At 44.0% G+C, this 17,194-nt stretch overlaps 1 protein-coding gene across 1 annotated transcript in view; it reads right to left on the minus strand.

Annotated features, from left to right (window-relative positions):
* The window catches only part of GAB2 (GRB2 associated binding protein 2), a 172,293-nt gene extending 157,297 nt beyond the window's left edge, over nt 1–14,996 (minus strand). The window contains exon 1 of the mRNA XM_079928442.1: nt 14,602–14,996. Within this exon, the coding sequence (XP_079784568.1) occupies nt 14,602–14,676 (75 nt within the window). The 5' untranslated portion in view covers nt 14,677–14,996. The remainder of the gene's footprint in view (nt 1–14,601) is intronic.
* Between the last annotated feature and the right edge of the window lie 2,198 nt (nt 14,997–17,194).

Here is a 17,194-nt window from a genome sequence, read left to right on the forward strand (position 1 = left end):
CAACTCAACAGACTCCAGGATACATTCCAAACTAGACAATGAAGCAGAGGACACCACACAGACATCGGTATGGATGGCCACACAGACACCCTCTTCTCTCTAACTCACACAAAGACATAGTAAGCATTCTCATGAAGCAGTCAGTAACAGGTATTAAGCATCAACTATTTGCCAGACACTGTTCCGGGTTGGTGAGGACTTGGAGATAAGTGACGCAAACAAAATCCCTGCCCTGATGGAGTTAAGATTTGGGGGTTTAGAAAGGGAAGTGGGCAGAACTCTGAAGAATGAAGTGTTTACTCAAAGGGCTCTGATTAGGAAGTTGAACTTTGAAAAGATTCAAAGGAGATTGTTTATGCTGAAAAATTAAAATTTATAAATTATGGCAGTTTTAAAAAACGGCCACAAATTCTTTGACATTCCATCTGCCAAGAAGTTGGGCATCTATGTTCCCTTTCCTTGAATCTGAGTGGGCCTGAGACGACTCTGACCACTAGATATGGCAAAAGTAACACTGCGTGACTTCCAAGATGAGGTCACTAAAAAGGCCACGTAGTTGCCCCCCTGGCCACTAAGACCCTCACTCTTGGAGCCCCGAGCCACCCTGTAAGAAGTCTGATTACTTAGAGGCTGCCATGTTGGGAGGAAGCCCAGGCTGCATGTAGAGGCCACTTCCAGACACTCTTGGTCAACAGCCCCAGCTGAATGGAGCCCTTGAGTCATCCCAACCCTGTTGACAGTTATGTGAGTGAAGACACTTTCAGATGATTCCAGTTCCCAGCAGTGAGGGCTGCTGTGCCGTTCAAGTCTTCTCAGCTGAGGTCCCAGACATCTGGGAGAAGAAACAAGTCCCTGCCATGCCCTGTCTGAATTTTTGACCCATACTATCTGTGAGCTAAATAAAGTGGTTGTTTTATGCCACTATGTTTTGGGCATGCCTTATCATGTCCAAAGATTTATCATGAAGGAAAAGAAACTGGAACAACAGATGTGAACTGACAGAAAAGAAGATCAGTTATATAAAAAGATATGAAACTATATTTTCTTTGATTGCCTAAGCCTGGTTTGAGAGAAACTGTTATCATGGGGAACTAAAGAAATTATAATACTCTTTTGATTGCTAAGAATATCTATTTTATCTATAGTTGCTATAATAGAAAATGTTTTAGTTATTTGGAATCTTAGCAGTCCAAAAAGTATCTGGGTAAGACACCACTCTCTTGTGTAGATTTTCAGTATGGGGCTAACATTCCCATGATGCTATTCAAAGTTGTCCATGAACCCATTTCTGTCTATTTTCCTTGGTGCATGGTGTATAATAAGTATTCAGTAACTTTGCAGAATGACTGATAGTGTCCGAGGAGACAGGGGGCGATATTGCAGACAAAGCAAAGGGATCATGGTGAGTAAAGGTAATGAAGATAGGGTCTTGGGGAGAACAGAGGGGGCCACTTGAACCTCATTCTTAATCCTTCCCCATCCATATACTTTCGCTCGACATTCATGTGCCTGTATCTTTAGACCCTTGATAAGCTGTTCTCACTACTTGAAATGTTCTTCTCCCATCTGTTTGATGAACTCCTACTCATTCTTCAAAGCCCAGCTCCACTGTCATTCTCACCGTAGCTTTCTCTGATACTACCCCTCTTTAAGTGAAATTCCTCTATTCCACTCCCCTGTAACATTATCCACAACCTCTAGCATAGCAGAACACTCTCCATTATATTTAGTAAGTTTAGATGTCCATTTTCTTGGATAAACTGTGAGCTACCAGAGAAAAAGGATGATTCTTACTCATCACCTTACTTCCTGCTTGTGCCAAACAAAAAAAGAAAAATTGCTGCCTTTGAGGAGCCCGTGTAATTAAGCGGAGAGATCTAAAAACACAGTCAAACAGCATCGTCCTAAGAGCTGTATGGAGGTATGGTGGAATGATGTGGGAAGACACATGTCCTTCAGGAGGAAACCAGGAAGTGGCACAAAGCAGATGACATCTGTGGTAGGCCTTGAAACCAAATTAAGATGAGAAGCCTGCACGGGGGAAATCTATGGAATCGGAGCTAAAAGGTCTCAGAAGGCAACTGATAAATAAGAGGAAGGGGCTTCCCTGGTGGCGCAGTGGTTGAGAGTCCGCCTGCCAATGCAAGGGACACGGGTTTGTGCCCCGGTCCGGGAAGATCCCACATGCCGCGGAGCGGCTGGGCCCGTGAGCCATGGCTGCTGAGCCTGCGCGTCCGGAGCCTGTGCTCCGCAACGGGAGAGGCCACACAGTCAGAGGCCCGCGTACACGTCTGGTCAGATGTGGTCATTTTTTTCCCTCCCTACTGCTGGAGATTCCCTGCTCAAGTTATTCCAAGCTCCCTTTTTTTTCATACCTAAAACTACTCAATCTTCCTATTTATAACAAAAAGCACCCATCATCTGAACAAGCAACTTGTTAAAAAAATACGAGTCTTTAATATATGAAAATGTATTCAAACCAGTAGCAATCAAATAAATCCAAATTAAAATCAGGGACTACTTTTTCACCGGTCAAATTATCAAGTATTTTCAAAAATTATACTATCTATTATCAAAGAAGAATCAGGGATCAAAGAAGAATCAGGGAAAGCAAAATTCTATCCTTTCTGAGAGGCAGTTTGGTACGATGTAACAAAAACCATGCAAATAACTGCACTCTTTGAATTAGAAATTCCATTTATAGCAATTTGTCCTAAGGATAAAAGTCTTTGCTATAAAGATCATCACAGCATTATTTAAAATAGTGGAAAAGAGTAAACTACCTAAATGTCTAACAAGAGAAGAGTCAAATAAACTTGGCACTTCAATAACTAACAGTTACCGTTTATAGAGTGCTTACAACGTGCCTGGCATTATCATATTTAATACCACAGCCATTTATAAAGTTCCAGTTGCACCAGATTGGCAAATAGAACCCATAGCTAAAAATAGAGAGGAGGTGAGCTTCCTACAAAGTAGACAGCAGTCAGTAACTGAGGCTGGGCTAGTTCAAGGATGTATTAAGAAGCTGTAGTATGAATCCTTTTAATCCAGCCCCCATTTGTGCCCCTGCACTGCCCCTCCCCCTCCACAGCCCACAAAAGAAGAGTAGAGATGGGGAGGGGGAACCCTGGATCCTTTGACCTAGTGGGTCGTGCTGTATTTTCGGGTGGTACTCTCCCTACCCTGACAGTGGGCTCCTCTAAATCAATCAGTTACTGAGTTCAGGGGTGCCACAAAAAAAGAATTGGGACAAGAATTTTTAAAAATCGTAATGCTTGGGCTTCCCTGGTGGCGCAGTGGTTGAGAGTCTGCCTGCCGATGCAGGGGACATGGGTTCGTGCCCTGGTCCGGGAAGATCCCACATGCCGCAGAGTGGCTGGGAAAAAACAAAACAAAACAAAACAAACAAACAAAAAAAATCGTAATGCTTGGTGACTATCTGCTCAGGCAACTGAATTACCCATCTGCCCTGGACCATTCTGGACAGGGGAAGGAGAAATGGGGTAAGAAGGGGCAGCAGCGCTGCTCCCCCACTGTTTGGCATGGACATGAGTCCCCTTGGTCAAGAAGTCCCACGGAGGGCTTCCCTGGTGGTGCAGTGGTTGAGAGTCCGCCTGCCGATGCAGGGGACACCGGTTCGTGCCCCGGTCCGGGAAGATCCCACATGCCGCGGAGTGGCTGGGCCCGTGAGCCATGGCCGCTGAGCCTGCGCGTCCGGAGCCTGTGCTCCGCAACGGGAGAGGCCACAGCAGTGAGAGGCCCGCGTACCGTAAAAAAACAAAACAAAACAAAAAAAAAGAAGTCCCACGGAGATTGATGGCCTTAAGCCCTGTTGCCAGGTCCCCACCCAAGAGGGCTGTCCATTAGGCAAGTGGGCCCCAGCTGTGGGGTAACAAGAAGGGGAGGGGTTGGCCTAAAAGAGGTTGAAAGAACATAATACCAGTTTCTTCTCTAGGTCTGGAGAGCACACAGTGAGAAAGCCTATCCTCTAAGGAACTCACAATCATGGGGCGGGCACACAGGCAGTGCTGGTCAGGCAACCAGTAAACGTCATCAAGGAGGACCCAAGAGCAGCCAGGTAAGAGACACTTACCCCTGTCCCTCTCCCTCTTGCCCATCCCTACACACCAACCTCTGGGACCTAGAAGGGAGCAGGGAAGAAATACCCCAGACGGACTGTCCTCCCGGCCCCAAACTCTCTGAGGTGAGGAACGGGGAAAAGGAACGGAAAGGTAAAAGAGATCTACCTTTTCCCACGGCACACCCCCAGAGCCACAAGTCTGGTCAGCAATAGCAGTAGGAAAAGCTTTCAATTAGATAACAGTGAAATGTTACCATGGTGCCCTTGCAATAACCCAGAGGGACCAGAAGTCTGTGGACTCTGCCCCAGGTACCATCAAGGGATCTGTCCCCTAGAGGAAAGGAAGATTTTGACAAAGCACAGTGGGGAATTCTGACTAGAGGGGAAAAAAGCATTCATGTCTGCACCCCTCTGAGTTAAAATTATTCAATTAATTGATTAAAGTTACCATTATCTACACTTCACAGATTAGGCAATGAAAGCTCTGAAAGATTAAGAAACTTGCTCAAACCCACAGAGCACAGGGAAGGCTCAGTTTGGATTCCAACCGAGAGCCTACCTCAGAGCCCATGCATTTTACAGTCACACCAGGATTTTTCAAATGGGGTCCAAAGACATGTCATCCCCAGGAATCTGCAAATCCACTTCAAAATATTTTTCAATATTGAATTTTTATCTCAAGGGTGATCTTAAAATATGTAAATGTAGTCTCAATCATGTGAATGATCATCTTACAAGTGAAAGATGCTTCTTGATTACCAGCATTGGCATTTATAATCTAATTGATGTTAAGTATTAAATTCTCTAAATTTCATAGGCTAATGACTAATGAGAAAGAAGGACAGAAGTGCTGCATATAAATAATGCGGTCATACCAATTAAAAGCCAAATGGCTTGCTATACGAACCACAGTTTCACTATAGGTCAAACAAAGAAAAGCATGGCACACAGAACAGAAGCTTCCATAAAAATAAGGGCCGGGATTTCCCTGGTGGTGCAGTGGTTAAGAATCTGCCTGCCAACGCAGGGGACATAGGTTCAATCCCTGGTCTGGGAAGATCCCACATGCCACGGAGCAACTAAGCCCGTGTGCCACAACTACTGAGCCTGCACTCTAGAGCCCACGAGCCACAACTACTGAGCCTGTGTCCCACAACTACTGAAGCCCACGTACCCAGAGTCCGTGCTCTGCAACAAGAGAAGCCACCGCAATGAGAAGCCTGCTCACCGCAACTAGAGAAAGCCCACAAGGACCCAATGCGGCCAAAAAAAAAAAAAAAAGAATAAGGGCCATATCTACATTTTAAGCAGCAATTTAGTTTCAGCAAAATATCCAGTGTTGTTAATGTGAATTATATTGGCTCTGAAGTTAATTTGAAAATTTGTTTCGGTTTTATAATTGTAGAAGGGCTATAAGTATATATTTATACCTCACAGTTTTTGTTTATAGACATTTGGGAAACATAATAATAAAGATAATTTAATTCAACATCAAGAACATGTAAAAATGTTTGTTTAAAGTGTCCTTATATTACACATGCTTGAGAAGCTCTGTGTTATGTCACATTATGCTTAAGCAACCATTAAAAGCCACGTCTTAGAAGACTGTGACACAGGGAAATATTTTCAATACTATATACCTTAAAGCATACAAAAGGTGGTACAGTCTCTCTGATTTTATAAAGTATACAAAGCACACTGTAGACACAGAAAAGAAGAGACTAGGAAATACACTAAAATGTGAACAATGTATATGCTGTAGTAGGAGTATTACAAGTGCTTTTTATTAATGGTGCTATTTGCTTTTTGATAATATTCTGATTTACAATAACTTTTTTATAAGAGTGAAATTTACATATTACCAAAAAATTCAATTTTAATAGCCTATCCCATGAAAGTTTCCGAAACCTGCTGCTAAAAGAAAAAAAAAAATCACACTTTCAATCCAATTCCAGCTCAAGCTCTTTCTTCTCCAAAGAAATGTAACCAATCTTAAAGAAATATCTGTTCAGACTTAAAAGCATATAAAGTCCTAGTCAACCAATAACTAGGTTTTAGGAACCAGGGCTACAAGGATGAACAAAGGACACGGTGCAGTCCAGAAGCTACCATTCTGGGGGAAGCACAGCATAAATCAAGTCAGTCAGTGGTACTAAGGCATAATGACAGGAGCATGGAGAAGGGGTTTCATAACTCATTTTGATGGGGAAGATAGGGCAGGAAAGGCTGCCACAAGGTGACACGTGAACTAAGTGCTAAGAATGCAGGAGAAAATGGGTGCAGAAAGGTAAAATGGCAGATTCCCCAGCAAGTAAAATCTAAACATAGGTCTTGTGACACTGGGATCACTGACCACACTAGACCAATCTCTCCTGGGCTCCTACAGCACTGGTCTTTGCCATTTATATTGTCTGCCATTATAATTCAAGCTGCTTCCCCAACAAGATTGTAAACTCAGAGGGGAATATCATGTACTCCGTAGACTCACTATTCATCAGTGATAGTATCTTTAGACTTCTAATGGGAATTAAACTCAACATATTGTAGCCTCTGTTGGTATGCAAAAAATTGTACGCCTATCTAGGCTACACCCATTTTTGCCTCTAGAAAATTATATCAAAAGATCAAAACGACAGATTCATTCCTGTAGTCCTCACAAGAATGTTAACCTCTCTACTGATAAACCTTAGCCCTTTCCCTTGCTCTTGCAAGCCAGCAAACCTCCAACTGGTACGTTTTTCCAAGGCAGGCTAAGGAAAGATATGATTGCCTATCCAAGAAAATCTTCCAAGTGTACTGCAGTGATAGTTAATGATATCTAAATCCTGTGGGCTTATCAGCTGGGGTGAAACTCTCAGAAGATGTTGCACCTTTAAAACAGAAATGTGAATAATTAGAAGTAACATAAATGTCTAACCAGGGGAAATGTGAACAAAAGGTAGGGTATTTTCACAGACTTTTGTTTTCTTTCTTGTCTTTTTTTTTGCATCTTTGTTTTTCTTTCTTTGTTTTCACACACATGCTTGTAAGACTTATGCACATGTCTAGAATTTGCTTTAAGATATTTGAGCAAAGAAACAGTAAAAGGGATAGATGAAGCCACTGTGATGAAATCCTGATAATATTTGAAACTGAGTGTGTGTGACCAACCCAAAAGCAATGAGCACCCCTTAAAGCCCATGTGGTTTCTAGATACCATTTTTAAGAAAAGAAAAGAACTCTTGGAGGAAATGGTTAATTCAAAGCATGGATCAGAAACGTACAAGATAGGCCTGGAACATCCTGTCGTATCAGATAACAAACCTACTAGTAAGGTTATGTCAAAAGGACTCGGAGGCCAACTTGAATAGCCTCCCACTGGCTAAAGAGTACAGTCTGAGCATCAATAAGGACAACAGCCAGAACAGGTTCGAACATGTAAATGTGTGAGCTCATGATGCTCCCCCCAAATACCTTAACTGATCACTTTGAAAGCTACTAAGGAATCCACGCACTGTTTTGACAACTGGTAGATAAATAAAAAGAAGCACGCATAAAGCCGGGGGAGGGGCAGCTGTACATTCCATTATCATTCAAGGCTGCGGCGATTCCATGCTGTCTTTTCTCTGGCACTAAAGTATCCGCAGGGCCAAGTATCAACAAATGAGGCATTGCTTCGTTTTAACATGTGGAAAAATACATATAACATAAAATCTACCATCTTAACCATTTTAAAGTGTAGAGTTCAGTGGCATTAAATATTCACATTGCTGTGCTACAATCACCAACATCCATCTCAAGAACTTTTCGTCTTGCAAAACCGAAACTCTGTACCCATTAAACAACAGCTCCCTATTCTTCCCTCCTCCCAGTTCCTGGCAAGTCTCTATGAATTTGACTCCTCTAGGTACTTCACTGAAGTGGAATCACACAATATTTTTCTTTCTGTGATTGGCTTACTTTACTTAGCATAATGTCACGGAGGTTCACCCATTTTGTAGTAAGTCCATGTATAAAAATTTCCTTCTTTTTTAAGGATGAACAATATTCCATTGCATGTACATCCATATTTTATTTATCCATTCATCTGCTGGTAGACATAAGGGTTGCTTCCAAATGAGAAATTCTGACCCAATGCTAGTGACAAGACGCTCAGGAGACTGGCCCTGGAACAGAGCAGTCTCTTTGATGTTGTGAACACAATCGAAGAATCAATCCAGTGATTAGGACCACAGAGCAGAAAGCTGCTAAAAGGAATTTCCATATGGCTATCTGTCCCAGGAATTGGGACCAGAAAGAGCATTTGTTTAAATACTCAAATAACATGTTGATATAAAGCCCTGGCTGCTTAGGATGGTCTAGAAACAAATCTTCAATTCACTCTAGTTTCTGAAGACCTCCTTCTCGCCTGTTCTTTTTTCCCCCCCAGCTTTATTGAGAAATAATTGACATATAACACTGTGTAAGTTTAAGGTGTACAACAGGTCGATTTGCTACATTCATATACATTCGTATCGTTATCACTGTAGCTTTAGCTAATACCCCCATTCACAACACGTAATTCTCTTTTGTGGTGAGAACATTTAAGATCTACTCTTTTAGCAATTTTCAAGCGTACAATACAGTAACTAAAATTACAATGCTGTGCATTAGATCTCTAGAAGTTATTCATCTTCTAATTGGAAGTTTGTACCCTTTGATTAACATCTCTTCAATTTTACCACCCCCTAGCCTCTGGTAGCCACTATTCTACTATTTCTTTAAGTTTGGCTTTTTTTAGATTCCCCACTTACGTAAGTGATATCATGCAATATTTGTCTTTCTCTGACTTATCTCACTCAGCATAATGCCCTCAGGGTCCATTCAGGTTGCTGCAAATGGCAGAATTTCCTTCTCTCTCATGGCTGAATATTATTGCATTGTGTGTGTATGTACGTATGTATATGTGTGTGTATATATACATTTTTTCTTTCACATCTTTTTTATCCATTCATCCATTCATAGACACTTGGGTTGTTTCCATATCTTGGCTAGTGTGAATGATGCTGCAACAAACACTGTGGTGTAGATATTTCTTCAATACCCTATTTTCACTTCCTTTGGATATATACTCAGAAGTGGAATTGTTGGATCATGTGACAGTTCTATTTTTAGTTTTTTGAGGACCCTCCACACTGTTTTCCATAGGGGCTGCAACAATTTGCATTCCCACCAACAGTGCAACAAGGGTTCCCTTTTCTCTATATCCTTGCCAACACTTGTTATCTCTTGTGTTTTTGAGGACAGCCATTCTAACAGGTGTGTAGTGATAACTCATTATGGTTTTGATTTGCATTTCCCTAATGACTGCTGATGCTGTGCACCTTTTCATGCACTGTTGACCATTTTAACTTGTCCGCTCTTCTTACCAGCCTGTATGTTCTCTCTTGCCTACCTCTCCAGTCTCATAGCCCACTACTTCCATCATCCTGCTGACGGTCCAGCAACACCAAACTGTTTTTAGTGTCCTGCACACACTCTTCGGGCCCTTGCCACCTGGCCTCCGCTGTCAGTGGTCTCTCTGGCTGGAAAGCTTTCTTCTCGTGGCTTACTTCTAGTTAGGGCCACCTCTCAAAGAACCCTTTCTTTTTCTTCTTTGTAGTCCCAGAATTTGCGTGCTTGGCACATAATGGCTGCTTGATAAATTACTGAACTAAATTATATTTGTTACATTCACATTCTCTGTTGAGAAGACAAGTTTAAAGAAAAATTCAAGGATAATGGGATTACAGGTAATTTTTATTTATACTTTAATATTGCTCAAATTTTCTAATGATGTACTGACTTTTCAAATTTACCTTTAAGAAAAATTTAAGAATAATCTGATCAAGAATAAAGCGGAGGAATCAGTCTACCAGATTTGACGATTCATCAAAAAGCTAGAGTTATCAAGAGTATGTGGTACTGCAGAGGGATAGACACATGGGATGATGGATAGGTACAAAGAACCCAGAAATAGGCCCACACAAATTGCCCAACTGCTTTATGACAAAGGTGCAAAAGCAATTCAGTGAAGGCAGCACAGCCTGGTCAACAAATGGTGTTGGAGCAATCAGGCATCCGTTGCCAAGTACTACTACTGCTACTACTAATGAATAAAATAAAATCTCAATCTAAGTTTCACATCTTATACAAAAATTAACTTAAAACAGATCATGGACTTAAATGAAAAATATAAAACCATAAAATATTTGGGAGGAAAAACACGGAGAAAATCTCTGCAACTGGGCTAGGCAAAGAGTTCTTACATTTGACCAAAATAATACAACCCATAAAATGTAAAATTGGAAAAATGGACTTTATCCAAATCAAAACCTTTTGCTCTGGAAAGACCTTGTTAAGTGGATGAAAAGACAAGCTTCAGACTGGGAGAAAATATTTGCAAACTACATATTTGATGAGGACTGGTATCTTGAGCATACAGAAAACCCTCAAAACTCAACAGTAAAAAAAGCAAACAATCCAAATAGAAAAGGGACTAAAGACTTGAAGAGAGACATTTGACCAAAGAGAATATACAGATGGCAAATATCATATGAACATATATTCAACGTCATTGGCCATAGGGAAATGTAAATTGAAACCAATGAGTAAACAGTTAAACAAATGAACTGTAGTACATCCATACTGTGGAACATTGCTCAGCAATAATAAAGAATGAACAAGTGATACTACAAGAACTTGGATGAATCTCCAGAGAAATATGCTGGATGAAAAAAGCCAACCCCAAAAAGTTATGTATTGCATGAATCGATTTATATAACACTCTTGAAATAATAATAATATATTAAAATGGAGAAGAGATTAGTGATTATCACAGGTTAAGGATGTGGTGGGTGTGGGATGGTAGAGGATGTGACCATAAAAGGGCAACATAAGGGATCATGTGCTGATGGAAATGTCCTGTATCTTGACTGTATCACTGTCAATATATTGATTATCACATTGTACTATAATTTTGCAAGAAGTTACCATTAGGAGAAACTGGGTAAAGGGTACATGGGTTATCTCTTCACTATTTTTACAACTACATAGCTTCTACAATTACCCGAAAATAAAGTTAAATTTTAAAAAACGCTCAGGCTTTGGGACAAAGCTAGGTGATGTTGGGCAAGTCGCTTCCTTTCTCTTAGGGCTGAAATGATTAAATTAAGAGATGAATGGTCTAAGCATAGTGCTTGGCACAGGTAAATGCTCAACAGATGGCTATTAAAATGATAATCAGTTAGAAATAGTACTTCTACTCTGAGAAGTCAGAAAAAGATAAGGAACCATGCGGATACAGGTAAATATGGAAATTTGGTCACAATATGTGCTGACAGCTACTCCCTAACAGCTTCAATCTTCTTTGTGAAGAAGGCGGCAGTGTCATCCGCTAAGACTGAAGGGATGGATTAACCTTTACTCCCAGAATCTAATCCAGTGCCTGGGACACATATATTTAATAAATGAGCTTATTTAACAAATAAAGTTTCCTTAATTCCATTGTTCTTTAGAATCAACACACAACTTTCTCCAAATTAGCCACTAGGGGGCAGTGCTGCTGCCAATCTTTTCCCCTAAATTTTTTAACTCAGTGAAAATAATAGAAAATTACAGGGCAGTGTGTGTCATAAAGTATTTTTTTCCTCAAGAAGATCTGATTTCAGCTTTATATACATGTATACATGTGTGTGTTCACACCTGTGCACATGCGCGCATGCACACATGTATACATGCACATTGCAGCATGATGGGAGGGCTGTTCCTTCTGCCAGCCTCCCACTGCAATCATACAGTGATGCCCCAGAGGCAACACTCACCATTTTCCAGAGGTCATTTTTTTGTAATTCCTCCAGGGCACACAGCAAATCCTGAATAGACCTTTTACACTTTCTTATAATTAATAAATTGGAAAAGACATCGTTGAAGAAATCCCCAAAGCTAATCCTGGTAACATTTGCCATAGCTTCTTTCTTTCTTTATTTTTACTCCTACACCTACCTCCTCCCCAAATTATTGATAAAAAAGAAGTAGGTTTTTAAAATTTTTTTAAATAGTTGCAATAGATTTCATAAACTTCTTTTCCCCTTGTTTCAGATTCTTGATACATTCTTATAATGAAGATTTATCAATCTATAATACCACATGGCTATTATATATACCAGAATAAGCAGCAATTTGGGGGTATGTGTTTAGCGATGGGGCTAGGAAATTTCCTAGTTTGGTTCTAGTGAACTTGGGCCTCTAACGAACAGAGGGAGCTGACAGAGGTTCTAACTTAAAAGAGAAATTCTCAAAACCCTCAAAGAAAAGAAGATGTATGGGAAGACTGTTCCCCAAGAGTTTAGGGTTACACGAACCAGCTCAGTTTCAACTAAGGGAAGTGAACTTCCACAGTAGGGGAGACTTCCATTCATACCAATGGAACACATCACACCCTAGTCTAAGAAAAGCTGTTACTAGTTTGGTCTTATGGGCTGGAGCTGCGAGGGAGATGGGAAAAGGCTGAGGTCATCTTATGACTATAGGCTGTCAAGTACTTCAAGTGAGAGAAAAAGGTGGTTGACCCCACAGCCTCTGAACCCAGTTATTTTGAGCTAAAGTTGCTTGGGAACAAAAATACCCAAGAAATGGATCATAAAGAGGGTGATAGAGTTGAAGTAGTCATCTGTCAATGTAGATACAGTGTCAACTTGTTTGCAAACTGTTTCCAAACAAAGTTTCAAGGTTGTTTAGGGTAGTGTTCTAACTTGACAATTAAGAGTCACATTTTTACTGGATACTTTATTCCAGTAGGTGGTATGGAATGGTATTACACTTTTATTGATAGTCTTCAGAAGCTCTTTGGGGCCAAAGATTTTTGTTTTTGCTTTATAGTTGTAAAAACATTAATAGCATTAGTAACATTAATAGTTTTATATTAACCTAATATAAAAATTCACCTTTCCTAATGAACTGATATGGCCCTCAAGAGGAGAAAATCTTTCTTAACAATTATAGTTCTTTGGCTACATGGACGTCTCTGAAAATGAGCTTTAAAACTGAGATGAACACTTCATTGTATCATCCCTACTATATTTAAAATCTATGTCCACTTTAAAAAGTCATGTGCTAAATCCTGAGGTTCCCCCCACCCCCTAGCAAATGATCTAAATAAGAGCCTGACTTCATTTACATACACACTCACTTGCACTCCCAACCACACTTCCTTTGAAAAACAGAATGTCACTTCCTCAATCCAGAGGCCAGAAGTCCCTTGGTTCTGATCTGGGGAGCCAAGACAGGAAACTGGTAAGCTTTTGCCTCTCCCCCCATGGACAGCCACTGGTGCAGCTGACAGAGGGCAGGGTCTATTCAGAGCTCCCTTGATGCACTGCAGCTGGAAGGCAACAGCTCACTTCCATGCTGTGGGAATGATCCCAGAGAGTCCAGCACCGAGAGTCAGTTAACAAGAGCATTTCATAGGAAGGGAAGAGAAGAGGATGGGAGACCGGGACATCTTTTAGCGATCTTAATTCCATTTCCAAACTCAGTCGAATAGCCCAGGACTGATTTCAGCCAATTCTCAGAAACTGGCACCATCTTGTACTTTGACCCCACCAAGCAAGGCATCTTCTGGTGTGTGTGTGTGTGGGGGGGGAAGCCAGACCTCTTCACCGCTCACACCAGGCTGTACGACCTTCCCCAGGATGTTGCCAGCTTCTCACTTAGAAAGGAGAGGCTGTCCCAGCAATTTCAGTAAACACTGTCGGTTAGCACCACCTGGCAACTGAGAACCTTGATCTCTCCCGACCCCAGACCCCAAGGACTGCACAACACAAAACACGGACCAGTTGTAGAAGACCAAACTGCAGTGTCACCATCGGGGGTGGGGGGATGCATGTGAGAGGCACACGGAATAAAGGGAAAGAAGGGGGACAAACAAATGAGTCACTTAATACAAGGACTGCACATGCTGCTGACGCTGCCCATGATGCAGAGGCTGTGGACTGGAAGGAAGCAGGCGGCCACCGGGAGGGGCGGTCAGAGAAAGGGAAGGGGGAAAGGGTGTGAGGCGCCTCGCCCTTTGTGGGGGGCGGGCTGTGCGGCCCCACAGCCTACGCCCCCCTTTACCCCCAGCCCCGCAGGCTGGAGCCGCTCGGCGTTAGTATGGTCCCCCAGCCCCGGGAATCAACTCTTTCGGTCTCCAAAAACAATCTAATACAAACTTCAATACTGGATTTAGTTTTACAGGGGGGCTGGCTAGAGAGGCGCCGCCGCCGCGCCCGCCCCGCCGAGAACAAGCCGCAGCCTCAACCTGGTCGCCAGCCCGCCCCGCCCCTCGCAGCGCACCTGTGACAGGTGTGCAGGAGCCTCACACAGCCCCGAGCCGCGGGACCCGCCGGCAGCTCCTCGCACCCCCCCCCCCCACTCCCCGGGGCCCGCCCTCCCCGTCGGCGCCGTCCCTCCCGGAGCCCCCAGCCCCTCGGCCCCCGCTCGCGCCCTCGGCGGCCGCACCCGCTCCCGCCCGCACTCACATAGCGCCTCAACTTCTTCTCGGGGGGCGATTTCCTCAGCCACCCGGTGCACACTACGTCGCCGCCGCCGCTCATGCTGTCGGCAGCCTGGAGCCCGCCGCGGGGTCGGCGGACAAGGGCGCGGGCGCGGGCCGCTGGGTCAGCCGGCTGGCGGTGCGCAGCTCGCGGGGGAGGGAGGGGCCGGGGCGGCCGGCGGCCGCGGGGCGAGGACTAGGCGGCGCGGCCCGGCTGCCTCGCGCGCGCCCGCTCTCCCCGCGCGCACCCGCGCGCTCTCCCAGTCCGGCCGCGGTGGGGGCGCCCCGGCAGGAAGGGCGGCGCGCGCTCGCCACGCCCACAGCCCGCCGCGCCCCCGGGCGGGCCGCCTTCAAAGACGCAAACAGCGCCTCGCGCCTTTGGACCCCAGAGGACCGAGGTTTGCAAGGACGCCTGCGGCCGGCCGCGCCCCCAGGGTCTGGCTTTTTCCCGAAGCCTCAAGCAGTTAGCGGGGCAGGCGGCCGCGCCCCTGTTGGGGGTGGGGTGATGGAAAGGGACTGCGCGGCCTCGAGCGTGAATCGATTTTTCACAGGGGTCGTCAGGAAGGGACCCGAGGGCTGATCCCATTTCCTATCCATTCCCTGAGTTTCAGGTTTCTGTGGGTCAGGTTCTGGCTGAAATTAGTGATCCGCTTCCCAGCAAGAGTTGCAACTCTCTCGCTCCCTTGGTGGGAGACGGAAAGAAGAAAACAGGCTACTACATGCTGGGCGCTTTTACATTCCTTGCTTACATGATTGTCGTCACAAATCTCCAAACTGGGTGGGCACTATTATTCCCATTTTACAGATAGCCTAAGGTCCCAAAGCCTTTGCAATGCAGTCAAGTTTCTAATTCTGGGCGGTGGATCGGGGTTGGGGGAGGTCCTGCTCATCTGCTATTTAAAGTGGGAGAATTGCTTTAATGGCTGCATTAAAGCAATTTAAGGTCCTCTTATTACCAGAAAATAAAGTCCAGCTGGCTCCCACACTGCCTCTGGGAAAAACAATTCAGTAGAAGAAAATTCTTAACGATTTGCAGAATCAAGGAAACAAAAATGAGTCAATGTACTATTTCATAGTTAATTGGAAGGCAAGGTGGTGTAGAGCAAGAAATTGGGGTCAAAATTCCTCAGAGCTCCAACTTACTGACAGGTTATGAGAACTCTCTCGGGCTCACATGATACAGATGCCTCTCTTACTGTGTTGTGGTGAGACTTAACTGAGATAAAGCATGCGGAAGCACACACCTGACAAATTGAGCAGTGTGGTGGGCATGGTAGATAGAAGGGGAAAAAAACGCCAGAAACCTTTGGTAAGGGCTCTTTTCAACTCACAAAGTACTTTTACAAGCAGCATTAAAAGGGAGGTCCTCTCCCCAGCTTCTTTGAGAAGTGGATAGTAACCCATTATATCAATAGGGAACCGCCGCGGGCAGATGAGTAGAACCAGCATCTTACATTCCGCGTACAACTTTAAGGCTGTTTTGTTCATTTCCCTATCTCTGTGCAGCAAAGCTAGTTGTTTCAAACAGTTGGACATCCTTCTCATTTTACAGATCTTCACTGGGTTGGGGAAAGCTCAACCACTTCAATCAGTTTGTAAAAGCTAATTATCTACTATATGCATAGATCTTCTAAGCCTCCGGCAGGGTTTAGAGATCAGCAACCCTGGACCCAATATTTCACCGACTTTCTTCACTATCCGGTGTGCTACTGGATTGCAATTAAAACCAGAACAGTCAGGCTATAGCTGGAAGCAGAGCCTCTTAGCCTTCCAACTGAGGGATCCTTAAGCCTCATATAAGGGCTACCACCAGAATTATGGCCATTTTAATCTCTGGCTTTAAGTACCTTAAAACCCGTGAGACAAATATCAAAATATTCAAAGCCTGCCAAATCAATCAGGAGGCGGTGACTCCGGACCAAAATAAAGCAATCATCTGACTTCATTCACGTCTGAGTCATGGTGCCAAGTCTCAGGGATTGCAGAGTCTGAGAAATCTGCACGGCTTGTTTGCAGCTGAGGTTTGTGATACAAGTCAGGCGTACACGGGCCCTATCTTTCCCTAGAAGAGTAGTCTTCTATTACATATCTTTTAATAGTTATAAGATTCAAGACAGACTGGGAGACCGTTCAGCAACGGTTAGTTGGGAGTTGGGCTGCACTCGGCCGGAAACTTCTTTTAATGAATAGAGTTTATTTTGGGCTGCGTTGGGTCTTCGTTGCCGCATGCGGGCTTTCTGGAGTTGCGGCGCGCGGGGGCTACTCTTCGTTGTGGTGCTCAGGCTTCTAATTGCGGTGGCTTCTCTTATTGTGGAGCACGGGCTCTAGGTGCGCGGGCTTCACTAGTTGTGGCTCACGGGTTATAGAAAGCAGGCTCAGTAGCTGTGGCTCACGAGCTTAGTTGCTCCGCGGCATGTGGGATCTTCCCAGACCAGGGCTCGAACCTGTGTCCCCTGCAGTAGCAGGCGGACTCCCAACCACTGTGCCACGAGGGATGTCCTCGGCCAGAAACTTTTGAGGGTCTTATTTTGTTTAGCAAAAGACGCCCACCCCCCCACTCCCGCCCCCGCCAATATTGT

The sequence above is a fragment of the Stenella coeruleoalba genome (assembly GCF_951394435.1).
Source record: "Stenella coeruleoalba genome assembly, chromosome: 8".
NCBI lineage: Eukaryota > Metazoa > Chordata > Mammalia > Artiodactyla > Delphinidae > Stenella > Stenella coeruleoalba.